The sequence below is a fragment of the Metopolophium dirhodum genome, chromosome 1, assembly GCF_019925205.1.
Source record: "Metopolophium dirhodum isolate CAU chromosome 1, ASM1992520v1, whole genome shotgun sequence".
Lineage (NCBI taxonomy): Eukaryota > Metazoa > Arthropoda > Insecta > Hemiptera > Aphididae > Metopolophium > Metopolophium dirhodum.
The window spans coordinates 65,801,125-65,821,026 of NC_083560.1; the positions used below are offsets into that span (position 1 = coordinate 65,801,125).

A 19,902-nucleotide genomic window follows, 5' to 3' on the forward strand; every position below is an offset into this window, starting at 1 on the left:
AAAATGTCCAGTTATTTGTCCAGATACAGGACTTTTTCTTAGAACCGATAAGAACCTAAAAGAACCGGAAAACCGGAATATTATACTGGGGTTCCGGTTCTAAGCATTGTAAAATATGGATTCCGGTTCCATTCCCTGATCCTGATATAGGTACATCATCGATCGTAAAATATTATTCTGTATCGTCCAGAAGATTACAGAATTTACCAATTAATAGACACGTCTCTTACGTGTACACTGTACACACACGTTCGGATTATTTTTTTTTTAAAAACACTATTTAAAAGAATGGACTTTTTTCGTATCGACTATATTTAATGTTTCTACCCACCGTATTATTATATTGTAGTGGTGGTACAGCTAAATATAGCTTAAGTTATTGAAAACTTTAATAACCCTTCCGTACAATGTGCTCACAACTAGTGATGGGAACTATCGAATAGTCATTCGATAGTAGTTCACTATTCGAACTATTCGATAGTCATCTATAACCTATTCGAAGATGAAAACTATTCGAATAGTTTATCGAATAGTTTATTCGAATAATTTATCGAATAGTTTATTCGAATAATTTATCGAATCGTTTTTATTCGAATAATTTATCGAATAGTTTATCGAATAGATAGTACTGGTTGCCCATAGATCCATAGATTGCTAAGATCATTTTAAACTCGCAACCAAATTAAATAACCAGAACAGCTGGAATATTCACCACTAGTTAATCTTATCAAATAAGAATGCGATGCCGCCGTCAGTCAAAAGTCTAAAAAATACAATAGAGCAGCGACCCGTTTGCCATTAAAGGTACTCATGTGGTCATCTCTGTATTAAAAACAATACAAACGTACAACATAATAAAAAATTAAGAGCCGTTTCACGCAAACGAGAACCACTTAGGCTATTAATAGTCCACCAAACTATTCGATAGTGCTATTCGAATAGTCCACCGAACTATTCGATAGTTTTTCAGACTACCTATTCGATAGTTTCTATTAAAAACTACTAATCGGTTATGTTAAAAACATTCGAATAGATATTCGATAGTGTCAACTATTCGATTGTGCCCATCACTACTCACAACACATCAGTAGTACACTGTAACAGAGAAAATTATTATATGAATACCAACACGTCAGTCGTCAACACTATAATAGTAAGTACACGTAAGTAACACAATATATTATATTATTTTAATACTGGCATCAACGCTGCAGTGGATAAAAGGTGTAAAAACATAACGGTACAATACAAACAAAAAACGAATCTGATTTTTTGAGAATATTAGTTTTATATTTAAATACTAAAAAGTAAAATAATTATTCAAATCCCTTGAATCACTGTAAATATTACATTCAAACCGTGCGATTACATTTTGTGTTATTTAAATTACATATTTATATATTGCACCAACTACTTAAACTAAAATCCATACGTAAAAAAATATTAATAATAATTAACAAACAAACAAAAATAATAATTATGATTCTTCATATCTGCAGCCACACTACGCGTATATATAATATAATAGTATAATACTTATCTATAAATATAATATGATCATCCCTTCCACAGTAATAAAATAATATGTTTTATACAAAAAAAAATCTATACTACAACAATTATATATATTATATATATAACAATTTATTATAATTCGGTCGAGTGATATAAATATGGTTCTTCGGAGCACATCACTTTGGTATTAACGATCCAATGATCGGTACGTTTGTGAACGAATTCGTGGTGGAGTCCAGCAAATATTTGAAAGAATCGAACGCACGTACAAACACCCACAAGAGTAAAATGCTGAAAACCAGTTTAGTGGCCAAATGCAACCAATATTGCCTGAAAATAATGTTTATTATTATTTTAGTATGGAGCATATAGGCAATTGCATCCCCGTAGACAAGAGTTTTTTTAACGTTTTAACAGAAATTAGTCATTATAGGGATCTTAGTTTATTTTTTTTCGCTCAGTGACTACGTATAATTGTCAATAAATGTTGTTTTTTCGAATGATATTATCTAGTTGAGGTCAGCTGCAATAATGATTAATCGTATTCTACGGTAGGTTAGGTTTTCAGCTACTAGTTACTACGGTCAGTTCAAAGTTGCCACAATTTGCAGCTATACAAGTTGATAGTCAGCTTTATATTACGAGTCTTCGGTTAGGTTAGTTATTAATAAAAGTTATAACCATTGTTATAAGTTTTAATATTAAAATTTCGTTTCATTATAGAAATTATTTGCTTTTTATAGCATGCTAAAGAGTCAGGGGGAATATTTGTAAGTTGTTTGAAACTCCTGGACAAGAAATCAATTATACCGCCCATGCTGGTAACTGGTAAGTTATTGATATGACTTTATATGCGCATACCTATTATACAAACAATATAATTATACTTCAAAATATTGTGCAAAATGTCTATTGTTTATGAATTATGGGGGTATTATTCTCATGAATATTTTCAAATGTTCCCCAGATATAGCAAATTCTATTGCCGAAGTTATAGGGTCTATACAGAAAATGTATTGATGATTTACCTATTGAGATTAATTTTACAAAATTATAGATAATATCTAACGTTTAACCAATAACCATACTACCTACGCTCAAAAAATTTCACTCCTTTATGCAGTGACTCATTTTATTTTATTTTATCTTAAAATTCCGGACACAACAAGAAGCAGAACATCTTCAAATTCATTTTTCATTGTTCAGTAATAACAGAAATAACATTATTGTTATAATATAGTTAACACACCACACATTACTACAGATAGTACTGTAGAAGTGTATTAGGTACTCATCTGTTTATAACAACAAAAATAATAAGAAATATTGCTTTTATATAACCTGTTTTATTCCAGTATAAGCAAGATATTAATAATTGGTGTCTAATATTCTTACATCAATATCTGCCCTTTTCAATGTACCTATCAATATACCGATCACATAAATAAAAATATATTATTATCACCCAATTTAATGAATAGTAGGTACCAATTATAAATATAAATTATTGTACATAATATTCAATTATGTCAAGGGTGTGTAGAAAATAAAATAAATATTAATTGTACATAATAATAATGTTATAGTTTCTGCACACATATCGAGAATAATCGAAAATTAAAACTCTAAAGTTAGGTAATGAATTTGTTTCTCGGAAAAATTGGTAAAAAACAATAAATTATTTATGAAACATGTTGTGCAAAGATAGTCTAATCAAACCAAACATAAAATAACGTTTTTAAAATCACTGTAGAATAATATTATCTAAGTACCTATAACGATCGATACGATTTGATAATGACCAGCTGTATAACTTATGCAGATCCAACCACAGTGTATAAGGAAGAATAAATGTTTTTATTGCGTAAAATAGTTACGCTGGTGGATAATAATTTATAATTGTGTTTTCAACCACAATGGAAGTTATATTATATTTAGTAACATAATTATGACCAGTTGTACAGCGTGTACATTGGTTTTTAGATTCTGAGCGGAGCGAGGAATGTAATGGTTTTACAATGATGTTTATTTCGTTTTTTTTTTTATTCTGTAAACACTTTTTCTCCCTCTAAACTTGCTTAAAAGTATCAACTATAGCATCTTTTCTAAAAGGTAATGTTCTTGAGCTGGTACTTTAGAGAGGACATTTTTCGATTTTCGAAACGCTACTCGAAATAAAAGCGGTTTAAGGAGAAAAAACGTACGATTTTACGATTTTATAATATTAAATAATTACGGACGACGTTTTCTACCAGAAATATTGCTGAAAATGAAAAATGACATGAGATATTTTTGTTGTATTTTAGATTTTGTTTCTTACGGATTAAAGTTCGGAAAATTTAGGGCATTGTTGAGCCATTTATAGATATTTTAATTTTAAGAGTTTTTTTGTTGTAATTCGGTTAAAAACATTCGTAAAAACTTGAAATTTGGGTTGTTTACTTATATTATCCATACCTAGACATGGTAACATTTTCAAATCATTTGAGAGACTTAAGAGCTTTTTCTTTTATTTTATATTTTTTTTCATTTTTATGATATTTCCTAATTATAAATTATAATTATAGTTATATAAATTACCTATTTATATAAATCGTTCTTAAGCTGTTCTTAAAACGCTTTGTTTATCACCATAGAAACGAATAAAATTAAATAAAAAAGATTCCCTCGTCCGCTCAGAATCGTTTTTTATCGAATGCAATCATTGAATTCAAATCAAATACAGTAAAATTACACTATCCTGCCCGAGGCCCGAAGGGACGATGGACAAACATCCACCACCGAAATGCACTGACCTACTTTTTTTCTTTTTAACATCATTCAGATTCACAGAGAATTCAAATAATTAGTAAAATGTAAGTACCTATTACTCTATTGAGTACGATTAAACTAGACAAACTAGAAAAAATCAACAATTTGATTTTGTAACATTTCGATTGGATTGATTTTCTTTTTTTTGCAGAATTGGATGGTATAGTAAATAAACTCAATATCATAAATATATTATACATATTTTATAAATTATAACACAACAAACAATATATATTCTAGGTAGTAATCGGCCATTAAATTGTGTGTCCAAACGTTGTAATGTAGATACGCTATAGTCCTATTGGTACGTATATTAACTGTATGTTAAACTTTTAACTGTACTTGTTAAAATCTAATTACATTTTTAAAAAGTAATTAATTATACCTTTATGATAAAGAATATAACTCACAGTTTTAGATGAAATCTCGCCCGGTCAAGATTTGCAAGAGGCTCTTTCATGCAATATTGACGAGCACCCAGCAACACTTGGATCATGTACTTTTCAACGTCAATTTCGGTATTCTGTATGTAAAACTTTCTCGTGTCCTCTTCGTTTAGATTGTTTATCAGTGCTTTAGTGTTTTCAATTTTGAAGTTCCAACTGCGCATGGTAAAATACTGCAATACTTCCATACCGACGGCTATCCTCTTTTGAACTCGAACCATGCTTTAAATTCAATACAAAACATGATGTTAATGCGATATATACTGTTAGCAAAGTGCTGATATCTAAGTTCTTCGGGTATGAATGCCTGAAGCAACACACTATACTACTGGTTAGGTTCAGATAATATATTATTGCAGTAAGGACTGTGAACGTGCCAAAGGGGTTGGTAGTTTTTAAAATTCAGATCAACCCTAAACTTATTTTGCCATTTTTTTTTTGTCAATTTAGTACTTACAACTTTTAAGTTACAAACATAAGTATATAGACGATTCTTTTTAAGTTTTAATTTTTTTTTTAAGCTTGAAAAGGATATTGTATGATTTAAAAAGAAATATTGTATTTACTAACATATTTTTAAATTAATTAAAAAGTTGTCTTATTTTTATTTTTATTTTTATGTTATTATAAGACATATTTTATTTACTCAAGATAATAACATAAGATCACACCTGATGAAAAGTGCTCAGTTAACCCCTAGTATTTCATATGTGTTTGGTCAATGATAAAGTAATATTGTATTAAAGGAATTTGATCCCGGCTGTGTATATTACCAAATTTAAAAATAGACCTATAGGTTATGCCAATAAATTGTCATGTAAGCTAAAATATGTTTTCACAAATGTTAACCAGTTGATTAGATTAGTAAATACAATTGGCAAAAGATTTATAAGTTTAATAATAATAATTGTATTTATTTTTATTTATTTATTTATTTATTTATTTCTACTTGTGCCAAAAAAAAATATATATATAAATAATTTATAATCGTGTAATGCGTTTTTTCGTAATGATATGTTTGTGCACTTTCTGAAATGCTCAGTTTTTAATTTACACACAGTTACTCACATACACTAATCATCATTCTAATTCACATAAATTTATGCACCCCGCATGTACGCCCTAAAAAAATTATCTATTTTGAACTCCTTAAAAATCCGTGAGTATTGGATCCCATAGGTTGTGATTTTGACTTACAATGTCTTTTGCCTAGCCAATAACATGATTCCATCGATCAAGTAGGCCGGAATGACCTGCAGCATTAACACAATGAAGTAATGCACCAATTTGTTGGTCCTTATCGATCCATTGGGGTACCACAGACCGGCGTCGAATGGATACTCGTATGCGTATCGTTTTCCTTTAGACAACACTTCACCCCAGGTCAGGCGAACGATGTCTCCCTTGGATATATTGTAACACGGCACCATGTCATCGATTGTGTTACTATAACGATTCAATGTTTCAATTATTATTCATGGTTTATTCAATTATTTTTTTGATCAATAAATTATTATTATATTATTATATTATCAATAAACATATTATTATAGGCATCAAAAAGTTTGATTGATAGTGGGGTATTCGAATAAAAATAAAATGTACTTAGTGATCAAAAATCTTAATATATACGTTGAAATATTATATACAATTAATGCAATTCTTCAAAGATAAATCCTTGGTTGCTTATACTTAAGTCCAAAATCCAATTGGTTCAAACAACAATAAAATAAAGCATCACGGTAGGTACATTTATATTAGAATTGACTATAAATTATAATATGTCTTCCGAGTTATTTTTTCAAATGTATAATCAGGGCTTGCAAACGTTATAATAACGTTATATAATATATTTGACGAATACACGATTGAAATATGTAAACGTAATTATAACGGAAAACGATAATCAAAAATAATTAAATACCGCAAAACAAAACATAACGATTAACAAAATATATTATGAATCATTAAACAAAACATAACTCAAAACGTAATTTATAGAATATCATTGAACGAAAAATAACGCAAAACGAAATATTTGAAAAAGTATTTATTTATAAGGTCAATTGGTTTCGTAGAAACATTTATTTCGTGCAAACAATCTAATAATTGATTATATTATATTCCGTATCCGGGCCATTACCTACCCGCATTAGTTATTATTTTAACGCAAGACTATAAACACAAGACTTGTAAAACGTTTTAATTCTAAATAACGATAAACTCGAAAATTGTGTAACGTTTTAATTGTAAGCAACATAAAACTGATTTTTTTTTCAAATGCAATTCCTGTGTATAATAGGTAATTGATAATGTGATAATTTTAGTTTATCTTACAACTATTACGCTATCAATATCAAACGTCAAATCATTATGACGATAAAATCAAAAAAACTATACTTCTCTTGACGTAATCAGAAAAAAAACTTATTAAAATATTAACTACACACAATTGCATTTGGTATGTGTTTTCACTCAACGTAGCTCATAAATTTCTTCAACTTAAGTGCATCCTAAATTTAAATATCTACGGAAGTGATTTGTTGTTTTAAATAAAACAGTCAGTACCTCCTTGATCAAATATCTCAATCAATCAATCATTATTGAAGATTAAAAACTGTACCTAAATACGTTTTTTGTGTAACGAATTAAATCAACGGCATATAGAAACTTATAAATATGACCATACATTTTAATCATTGATAATGTCAAAAAATAGTCAGGCTGTGAATTTATTAGGAGTAAACTGCAATGTTTAAATTATAATAAAATTATTCTGTATTAAAAATCAGTGAAGCACATAACCACTTTCAAAATACATCGGCTATATAAGGCATAGTAACAAAAATAAAGAAAAAACCTAAGAAGTTGTGAACTTTAAATTTTTTTAGAATATTAATACTCAAAGAATAACACTTTGTAATTAATATTTTTTTAATTTAAGTCTAATTTTAATATAGTCCAAGCCATTATAATAATATGTACCTAATACAGCATTTGACGTTATTGGTTTGTTAATTATTTTTATCTGAAAGGTAAAATTATGAATGATTATTATAAAACATTTTTAAATATGTACAATATATAATAGGTAGGTTATATATGGTAAACCTACATGATAATCAATAAATTATATATATATATTATACATATATGTACATGGACAATGTACAAGTCACTTAAACTAAGTTGTATGCGTTCAATCGTTTGATACGCCTATAATGTTTTTCGAGTTGTCTAGAAGTTGTTTAGCAGTTTCAGAACAATTTTTGATTTCATTCTGGATAGATTACAATATCTTGAAATCTCGATGGGATGACTTGTATGCTCCAACAATGGTACGAATATTTTGACAACGATGATGACTTCAATGTTGGATTTTATGATCACAATCCCACAATTTTACACCATAATTACAAATCGGTTTGATGATAGTTAGGTACATATAGAAGCCGTTGATTTTCCTGGTCTAGTGCAGAATTTCTTCAAATAAACAATTACTAGTGCATTTTTTCTTTGATCTGCAATTCTCCGGCGGGCATGGTGTTTTTCATTCAGGGTGAATCAACTAGGTATTTGTCGAATCTTTTGGTCTGATTCTCGTGTGATCCAGTTACACTTGGACATTTTTAATTTTGCGTAAAGTATACGTAAAATAGAATAGTTAAAGAATAGCCTAAGGCACAACCTTGTAGTACTTCAGCTGATATGTTTTTCCAATTTGTTATCGCTTCTTCAGTTAGGTGGACCTAAGCTTATGTGCATATATTATCGCTTGTTGAGTGACTAGTGATCTCTTCAGCAGATCAGAAAGTTCTCATCGTTAGCCGTTCGATTATAATAATATATAATATATATATTATAACATATAATAATCATAAATCATAATATATCATGCAGTCAACAGACAGGATAAGAACAGTATAATATATAATAATAATAAAAATAATAATTACTCGATCGTTGTTCTCTTCCAAGCGATCAAAATAAGAGCATTAATCGCAATGTCTACAGGCACAACTTCCGCTTCGTAGTCTGGACTACACAACATGGATCGGATCACGCCTTTGCCGCCAGCCACAATGACTCCTACCGGCCCATTTAAGCTGTCCACCCATCCGGGAACGGGCTCTTTGAACGAAGGCGTCACTGCAAGCGACAAAAAACAAAAAAATTATATTTTCCGAACCAACACGTTACAAGGCTGCCATTAATGCAGACAGTGACGAAGTGGCGTGGCGAAGTGGATAAACAAGAAGCAATCGCCTCTGAGTTTTTAATGGGTGAAGGGAGGGTGGATAATGGCCAGTGGTTAAAAATGTAGTAATATCAACTACTAATTTGGTACTTAATAGTTAATACGGCAGGCAATTGAAAATATATGTATGTTTTTATACCGAGGTTTGTGTGGGTGGAATATTAGACTTGTCTCTGAAGAATTTCAACTTCGGCAAGTCACTGACTGCAGCGGTGCCGGGGCAATTTATTTGACCAATCCAGCGTATGCGTGTACGTCGTGTGTGTAACGTTAGTTTAGTTTATAGGTACGGTAGTGGTACATATTAATAATAGGTACGATATCAATATGAACTTACCAATTGACGGACGGCCCACAGATATTGGAATTCGACTAGCATATTCGCTGACCAACGATTCAGCCAACCTTTTGGAGTACGTGTAGCAATTCGGATGGGGCCCAAGCAGTCTGAAATCGATTTGTTTTTATTAGATGAATACAGTTTAACCATATTATAATGATAATTTGCTTTTTCGTTTGATCATCGAATTCATTACGTTATTCGAATATGATTAATCTGCAATATTCGTTTATTTTCTCTAACATTGAACTACGGTAATAAGGCTAACCGGTTCGCCCTGTGGCGAAACAAAAATAAAATAATAATAGCCAATTACGCTCAGCGCGAGTTAATGGATATATATTGTCATTTATAGTTTCCGAAAAAAAAACAATCACTTCCGGACTGTTTATGTGTCTACATTTAAGATATCATGACGCAATGTAGTCGATACAAAACAAATTAAACTGTTCGATAACATTTTTTGAAGTATGCCATCATTAATACGACGTATCATAAAATCAATTTCATAGATTCCTAGCGATGCAGGCCAATTTTAGGAATAAACAATTTTATGGTGTATATAATTTTACATTTAGAGCGGAGAATTAATTTTTTTGTGCTTATCATCACGTTTGCTTCAATTTTTAACGTGGTAGTTGGGAGAAAATCAGTTCTAGTTGGTACTATAGAGTAAAAAGAATAAAAGAATAATATAATTGCTCAAAATAATTGGGAAGAACTAAAAACAAATTACTGAAAAACGGGAACATAAAATATTAATGCAATACCCGCCGTTTTTGATCAAATCAATTTTGATTTTAAAACAACTTGAAAATATGTTCACCAAATATTTTAATTAGAATTTTCTATTCAATTTATAATTTAAAAAGAATGTTTACCCTTATTAACTTATACTTTAGACATTGTAATACAAGTTTTCTCGTAAGTTGTTCTAACAAAACTTTAAAAATATCGATGGCACATAATTATTTCAATTTTTACGAGTGTTTTAAGTTCATATTTTAAAAATATATGAATATTAAAAAAAATTAAGATTTTTTCTCAGTTTATTTTAGTTATCTTGTAATTTAAAAAATATTTTATCATCGGGACTATTCACCATATAAATATTATTGTTTTGTACACAGTTAAAGTTTTCAAATATTGTGCTAGGTATTTACACCATGAACCTATTTATATAAAACCGTTCTAGGTGGTAGGTACGATTATATTTACAATTTAGGTACCAATAATATATCATAATAATTAACAACAAATAGCACTAATTTACACTATAAAATCAATGCATATTATGGTATATATGTGATTAAGTTAAAAACCGTTTATGTTCAACCTGCGGTATCACCACCCTCATAAGGTAATATTACCAATAACAGCATAAATTACTTACAGTTACCTACCTACCTAATATAAATTAAAACGTATCATCATAACTATAGGGAGAATCTAGAGGGGGCTTAACCCCCTGCTCCCACCAATAGACTTATATGAAAAAAACGTCCATGGATAAAATATATTGTGTAAAATAGTTAATAATTCTATTTAAGTATATTCTACGTAATACATCAATATTGTGGATGTACCATGTACGAGTTTATATATGAGAAAAATCAAAACATTCATCAGGTCGACTTTGACACAAAACAGATTCAGTAAAGTGGCTATAAAAATAGAGAAAAAGAATCATCTAATAAGATTATCGATAATGATAATTTGTAAACATTTGCATCCAAATATTTTGGGCGTATACTGCAGTAAATTATAATTTTAAAAAAACTTATACTTATTTTATTGTTCAGATTTGTTTTTACTGTGTGGTTTATTTTAAATTTTGGTTTTACATGGCTTATTTTTAACCTTGATTTCTCTAGCTAACTATTAAATCATAGTTAAGCCCATGTGTATATTATGTAGGCTAACCTATGTTATAAAAATATTCTGGATGTAGGAAGTAGAGAATGCGTCTCTGTTCTGTACCTATCGTTTATCATAGTATAGGTAGTAAGTAAGTACTATGGTTATTGATTTGTAATAGAAATAATGTTTAACACATACAGTGAATAACTTAATGACGAAGTACACTAAAAGTTAAATTTTACGATTTAGCAGAGTGAATTCTCCTCTTATTTTAAATTAATCATAAAATATACTTTGGAGTATAGTCTTAAAGTTTCTCTATGAATTTAAAGAAGACGTAATTTACTATATTCCTTAGTAAGTGTCAAAAAGTGTTACAAAAAAAATTCATACAATAAAGTACAAAAATACGTGAAGTGTATAGCAGTGAGCTCTGATAATAACTTTTTTATGTTGATCAATTTTGGGTATTTTCCCAGCTTCATACAGCAACAATGCTATAAAAGAGATGATTTATTTTTTATTATAAAATTAACAAAAAAATTGACGTCCACGTTTGTCGATACTCTGTCTATTTATTTTGCTAGCAAAAATCATATTTTAGGTAATTCTTATTTGATTCGAACAACAATTTATTTCAAAAATAGTTAAATAACTAAACTTTACTTTCGTTCAATACACTAATACAATGTACTTTATACTGTTTAAATACTGTTAAATACTGATATTTTATTCTACCTTATAACTTAAAATGGATGCCTGCAGGCTGCAGATGGCATTTTTTCATAAATATAAGTGTATATTAGCGTGTAGTTTAAATATTGAGTCATTGCTAATTTAAAAAAAATGTTACGACATAATTTAAATATATTATAGATAAGAAAGAAGTAATTTTTTTTTTAAATTTTCAACAGTATTTGTATATATTTTTATTTTTTATAAGGAAAAAAATTCAACGAAATAAATAAATAAATATTTATCAAAACCCAGAAGACAAAAACATGTGTGTATGTAATAGTTGTGTTTTCGTATACATACATGTACATTATATAATAAATTTACTATATAGGTTTCATACTATAATATATTATCTCCGACCCCGTCAATGAGGCGATCAATTCAAATGTGCTGTATTAAATGTCCTATAAATTGACTCTTTTTCGTGAAGGGCAATATAAAGTAAACATCAATATCCATTACAGTGTTGAGTTAACAAATAAGGAGACCAGTGACGAATCAATATAAATAAAAATACAATATGCCGGTGAACAGCAGTATTCTACATATTATGATTACGTGCTCTTGAAAACATTATCCGACAGTCGAAGTGGTTGTTCTATTCACGAACGTGTAGTGTGTACAATGTATATCTACGTTATAGTACCTATATAGTTAACACTTACTAAAATAATATTTATTATATTAACAAAACTGTACAAAAAAGCCAATAGGATAAAGATTGAGTTAATTTTAACATTCAAACTTATTTTTTTTAAATTCAATTTTTAGTAACTTAACATTTAATTTATTTGATAGTGATCTTTATTAACATTAACTTTATAAACAATGAGTTACTATCAATCAAATGTAAGTTATGTTTGTTTATAAATAATTAAATAGTAAATATTAACATCAATAAAATTATTATTGAAGATACATAATAGGAAATTAAATATGTAATTCTTAAATTTACTTCTTGTATTGTCCAATAAGTATAGTTTATTTATTTTTGATACCATACAGACATTAAAGATTAATAATTCAATTTTATAAATAGGTACCTGGGTACTATAATGGAGTACTTGTAAGCTGTAGGTACAATTCACAAAAAGAACAAATTGTAAAATATTATAGGTAGTCATAATGATGTAAAATTACATAAGTAAGTTACTGCTTACTAGTTATTACTTATTATTACTGTAATTGCTATCGTTCAATGATGTTTATTATTTTAAAATATTTATTGTCCAATTGTATTATGTGTTAAAAAAAATAAAATTTATTTAAATCAGTAAGTTATAAATTATTGTTGATTTCTAAAAAAATGATTTTACTATTGTCTATTAACTTTAAATTGAATTTATAGTATCAATTTAACTCAACTCGGTTTTAAAAAAACATCCATAACTCACACGTCTTGTATATATTACCTAGGCGTGATGGTTTCAAGCGTATGATCGTCCATCCATTCGACAGCGCGCATGACGTCCTCCGGATTGGCCGGTGATGGATAAATCGTTTCTTCGAGTGTGTCATATTCGCAGTGACAGAAAGCCGTGGACAAATGGACGAACGACTAAAACAACGAAATCCCAACTGCACTCCGAGTTTATAATATTGTCGTATAAAAAATAGCAACAAAAAAAACCTGTCCTTGCCGAGACCGAATTTCGCAGTTTCACCGACGCAAAACGACAATTGCGTCAGACAATCGTTTACAGTTAATTAATTAGCGATGACCGGTTCTATTTTTGTACAGTATTATATTATTATACGTTGTCGGTTTTTTGTTTGAAACTGAATAATATACCTAACTCGTATTCACCCTCGCCGGGTAAGTGATATTTTTACTACGAGCAAATAGTAATTTTCTACTTGAACCGTACTAATGTCAAGTCGCTTAAAAAAATTGATTAATTTAATGGACAACCCATTCACCCCTGTATAATATTTAAGGAATACTATAACATATAAGCTGACTATTGATGTTCAAAATATTATATATTCATTCACAAACACATCGAAAAGTCAGAGTCTTAAAACTAACTAATCGTGTGAGACTATTGATGTTAGTAAAGCATTGCTAACTATATTAGAAATATCAGAAAAAAACTATACATCTTTCTTAAATATTCAAATACATTTTTAAATGTTGATACATCATACCAACAAACCACATACATAGTTTATTTTATTTTATTTAATATTATGTATATTTAAAAATTCAAGAGTTTTTATAAATTCCGTAAAAAAAAAAACAAAAATCTTCTAAACAAAAATTTAGATTTTCTGGTTCGACACTCTTAATGTTGGTATTAGTTATAACTTATACAAGTCATTACACACTGGAACTGTACAGTTAATAAAATCGTGGTAATGTCCCCCTACATTGGATTATTTTGGCATATAAAATATATGATAATAAGCAATGAAAGTATATTTACCGCTATATGACGTGGTCTGAGAATGGCCATACATTCATATCCCCCCCTTTCAAAAAACCTGAGCACGCCACTGGTAAAGCGTACTGAAATTATATATTCTAAGTTACCGCCAAATTTTTCATTTCCACAGCCAAGTCCAACACATGTTTCGTTCCAGTGGTGTTGTGTCTTATCGCATCCTTCAGACCCGATTCCAAGCGCAGCGACGCCGCCCCGTTAAAGACGATTGACACATCGTTGACAAGAATTGACTTGTTTTCGTTGCTCAGTCCTAGTCCGGGAAGGCCCAAGTCACCTTCCATCGCTTTGATTTTCTTCAGCCTATCCGGGAACTCTGTGCGTACGCGTTCGAACACCTTTGAAAAAAAAACAAAACCCGTCTGTTAGTGGTTACTTACGGACTATTATTTGCGCTATTATTTGACATTTTCTTTTAAATAACGTTTATTAAAACAATAATCAGTTCTAAATCCATTTGGTTAATTGGTAGGCTCCGCGTACTGCCGCTGTGGCGGCACGTCGATTGAGTATTTTACTATTTTAGTAAATAGGGTGTACACATGTACACACGACGCACGTGCCGAATTAGGTATTGTACGTGACTTATTTATCGTCGTTCTTATTATCGATTTAAAATAATTCACTTATACTATATAAAATATTTTTAGAGCATAAGTGTTTGCAAATTAAATGATTTTTTTAGGTCTATATTATGTCCTTATAGCTACCCCAATTATTATTTATGAAGTATAAACGTGTGCTGTGGAGTAGAATTTGCGTCTATTTACGTTTATATGAGTCTAATGACCTATATGATAATAAACATTTTTTCGAAGGTCCTCACAAGACCCTTAAACCTACGCTATTACCCATACGTGATGGCTGTTATTATGACCATAAATTATAGGCGGCAGTGCTGGTGAAATGGAACTTATATTATGACCTTATTTCGCTGGTCCCTATATAATAATAAATTATTGAATGTTGTTATAAACAACGATTTCATCTGAGCTTATACATATTATATACAAATATTATAGTCACTTTTACTTTTGACACTTTTATAATCGGTCGTACATAACGAAGTGCTATAATACAAACCATACACCTATTATAAATGTTACGACGATCGTCGTGTGTAAACGTATCTTGCTACACGACCAAACGACCTTACGAAAACGATAAATATTATAATTAATTATAGTGTTCTTCGATTATAGGTGCCGTTTTAGATTTTACAGGTACCTGATACACACCGAGAACGTAAACATTATATAAAATTCAAAATAATAATAACTATATGCACCGTATATAATGTGATAATATACATGTGCATGTAACAACGATATGAACCACCCTTCTAGACATATTTTTATGTGCCAATCTCTTATATTTAGAAACGACTTAACAATAATTATACAACAATTTATTATAATATTGCATTTATTGGGCAAGAACAAAAATTATGGACGCCCCATCTCCTCAAGCTATTCAGATAGATATTTAAAGAAAGAATAACAGGATGAAAGAAATATTCAGATCGCGGCCTCGACCACCGCAACAATGAAGAAATGTTTTTAGTCCTTTTTTAGTACCTACTATCTCAAAATTATAGTAATTGATTAATAAGTAACTATCTATGTTAAATATTTTATTTTATCATATAATTTGTGTTCAAAGTAAAACAAAATAATCAACTATCATTTTTCAAACGTTATAGGTACAATATAAATTTAGTTTTATAATTTTGATATAATATGTTGAAACTATATAACTGAATAATTCAATTAACAGAAATTTAATTGACGTAAAGAACTAGATTTTATAATTTTTGTAAATTAAAAATAAAGTAAATGGATTAAAGTTATAGCAATGTATTTGTTTAATTAAAATAAAAAATTAGGTATACCTTTATTGTGGTAAATACCTACCCACTAAGACAGTAAAATACTTTGAAAATTGAAAACAACTATGGAATTTTATCATAATTTTTTCGAAAAATACTTTTGGAGACATTAAATTGGTCAAACTTTATAAGTAAGTCTATATAATTTGAGAACATAATAAATGTAACAAATATTTTACTAGGTAATTTAATTATATTTAATTAACATAAAAATTTTAAAATAATATACCTACCTAATAAGGTCACCAAAATATGCCGAAACCAACTAAATTACCACTCAACGATTATGTAAAATTAATTTCACTAAAATTAATGAAAATTTAGAAATATAGAAAATGCATCTTTGTCAATTACTCAAATTTATATTGATTGACATGAAAAATCAGGACTGGTTAAGATATTAATCGTTGAAATTTAAATATAATATAATTACAAGATATTTTTATACTGACGCAGATTGATGAAAAGTCAGGTTTAATATTATAATATATATTGTATACTAAACTTAAATGCCAACACTATTATAAGATTTAATTAATTTCTATCGTGAGCATAATATTGTTTTCCAATTTTTTCCACTTCGCCCGTATAAAACAATATTATTAGTACTATGATTTACGATCATCACTCAACTGCTAATTTCCTTATTTGCTCTATCCTGGCTGTCGGGCTGAAACCTCTCTTCGGTCTACACAGTACGTAAATGGTTTTGACGCCGCCGCAGTCTCTAAGCAGCTTCTCGATGAGCACCTTGCCCATGTAGCCGGTACCTCCGGTGATGAACACCGAACGACCGCTGTACCACTCGCATACACTTTCGTTCGTCATTTTATCACCTGAAAAATAACATATCAGACGTTATTCAACAATAATATATATTACTATCGGTTGCAAATTCGAGTATTTCGAATATCATACCTAAATAAATAAATATTCATATATTTGTACAATGGGTGAGTGTATTACTACATTACATAAAATTATTACGTATAGGTATAACATGACATACCAATGACATATTACTATAATCATTTGTTTCATAATAACGCGCTGTATACGGATTTTACTCAAAGAATATCATTATAATATTATACTGGTATTACAAAGTGCGTGCTCTCTCGGGGCGAATATCTTCAAAGATCAAGATATTACATTTGTCATTAGGTGGTTTATTACATGGACGATTTTCCGAAATAAACGTCAAACCTATAATATTGCTCATGGAAAAACAAAATAGAAACAAATTAAGGACTAGGGACTGTTATTTTAGAAGTTTCTCTTATAGGTACCATATTAGTAAAATATTATGTATACCTCTTATAGGTATGTCGGGAACAGCTAGATTTTAAATTCCGATTACAGACCACTAAAATATTCCCATGAACTATGAAAAAATTTCGATTTCAAGCTTTTAATATTTCAAGTTTTTACGAAATTAATAAAATCGATCCCGTTTTCACTAACTAGAACTTAATAGGCATTACGTACATTTGTGCATAGATACGCATTATAGTATTGTTAGGAGCAATACAATTTATCATAGACTATAACGGTATTACGTGACACATTATTGAATGTAATAGTTATTTTTTTTTTATCACAATTATTCACAATACAACACTTTTGTTGCAAGAGTTCCCCATGGATTCTTATTTATTAACAAATAGAAATCGTAAATCTATTAATGCTCATCCAATAGAGTTATCTATTGAATTTTTTTTCACATAGGTAGACTGTACATTGATCCGTGCCTATAATTAACAATGCATAATGTGATTTGGAGATGTTTTCCAATTTTGTTATACGTTTTTTTTTTAAATTCTGAGTGGAGCTATGAACATTTATTGATATTTGTATATGATGTGTGTATGTTTTTTTTATACTACTTTTCTCATATCTGTTATCACTCATCACTTTATAGATCAGAAAAAATGCTTAGATTTTCAAATTCAATGTATTTTCTTTTAGGTGAGTGAATTTTTTTTGTACTTGGGAAGATGAGTGAAAAATTCTCAAACCTTTTCTTAATAATTGAAAAAGAAAAAAGAATTAGGGAAAACGGGAATTTTTTCAAATAACCGATTTTTGCCAAATAGTTATAGGAATATTAACATTTTATAGTTTCTTACATCGTACAATTTTCAAAATATTATTACTATTTTAATGCTATTCATAGACATTTGAAATTTTCTTTTTTTTTCTATAAATAACAATAAGCAATTTTGCTTTGTCAAAATCCTTGAAAATTGAATACAGAGTTCCTCATAAGTTTTTAGTACCTATTGCTATATAAAAATATTAAAGATATACAGGCACGATTTTTTTTTTATAAGCATTTCAAGTTCAAATTATGACGAAGTTTGATATCTAAACGAAGAACAAAGAATAAGAAAGTAACTATAATATTTTTCAACTGCCATTGTATCAACATATTAGGAATCTTGTATTAAATTTACAAGCTCTTTGACCACTGAATAACATTTTATTGACATTTATAGAAAAAAAACTGAAAATGTCTGTAAACAGCTCAAAACAAGTCAAAATATTTTGAAAATGTTATGGTGTATATATGTTAATATAAACATTCAGTGAAAATATCATTTGTTTTAGAGTTACACCAAAAGCCAAAATCAATTTTGTTTCCGTTTTTCCTTATTTTTTTTTTTTTTAAAGAGATTCGCAATAAAATTATTCGAACTCGACTCGCAATATTATTATTATACATTTGACAAAGCGGTGAGGGGAGCAGCTTCGTGTACATCTAAAAATAGGATAAATATGATACGGCAGACAAGAATAAGTGAAGTTTTGATGCAACAATAATATTAGTGTGATGCGTGTGTCTACGAGTGAAATAATAATCGACTCGAAATATGATATAAACATCGTTGCATGGTAATGCGATATACTTATATAGTCAAACACGCATACCTAAGCATTAAATAATATTATATAAATATTATACACACACACACATAGTTCGTCGGATATTGACAAATCAATCCGCAAACACGGCGTAAATATAGCTGTTGTAAACAGTGGTTGTGATGGGGTGAACGCACACGATTTATTTGCGTGTACAGTGAATATTCGCTACCTGTATAATCTCGAACACGTGTGCAACGATATTGTAATTATAATAATTACAAAGCGTGTTGGCCGTAAGTATTGAATAAAAAAAAAACGGTACTTTTTCGTATATATAAACTGAGTAGGTAATTAGGCACCGCGCGAGTGGTTATAATCACGTGTGATGGAATGCCGAGAAAATTATTATCCAGTAAACCTGCCAAGTGTTCGGATGAAATAGAACGTGACAGAGAATTTATGACGCCACGGCACGATTATTAATGTTGTTTTGATACAAACCGCTGAAGGACTGTTCATAATAATAATAATAACAACAACAATAACATGGTTATATTAGAATACCTGAAATACAGTGGTTGCAAATATCCCCCTCCCCCTTTTTCACGTCGATCAATATAACAACTATTATATTAGTATTATGATATTATTTGACTTCTTACCAATCCATCATTGGAGTAATTATTCAAATAATATCAAATAATACCTTCCTACACTGGCTGTGTACACAACTT

The 19,902-nt window shown here is 29.2% G+C and overlaps 1 protein-coding gene across 2 annotated transcripts in view; it reads right to left on the bottom strand.

The window, feature by feature from the left end:
* Positions 1 to 1,271: 1,271 nt before the first annotated feature.
* LOC132935502 (putative fatty acyl-CoA reductase CG5065) overlaps positions 1,272 to 19,902 on the bottom strand; it is a 37,766-nt gene continuing 19,135 nt past the window's right edge. Inside the window, exons 2-9 of one of the 2 annotated variants that reach the window (XM_061002077.1) lie at positions 16,934 to 17,136; positions 14,502 to 14,750; positions 13,381 to 13,526; positions 9,368 to 9,477; positions 8,729 to 8,921; positions 5,970 to 6,218; positions 4,737 to 4,994; positions 1,272 to 1,845 (exon numbers count right to left, since the gene is read on the bottom strand). In XM_061002077.1, the coding sequence (XP_060858060.1) occupies positions 1,692 to 1,845; positions 4,737 to 4,994; positions 5,970 to 6,218; positions 8,729 to 8,921; positions 9,368 to 9,477; positions 13,381 to 13,526; positions 14,502 to 14,750; positions 16,934 to 17,128 (1,554 nt within the window). In that variant the 5' untranslated portion in view covers positions 17,129 to 17,136 and the 3' untranslated portion in view covers positions 1,272 to 1,691. The remainder of the gene's footprint in view (positions 1,846 to 4,736; positions 4,995 to 5,969; positions 6,219 to 8,728; positions 8,922 to 9,367; positions 9,478 to 13,380; positions 13,527 to 14,501; positions 14,751 to 16,933; positions 17,137 to 19,902) is intronic. The other variant, XM_061002076.1, reaches the window with a different exon arrangement.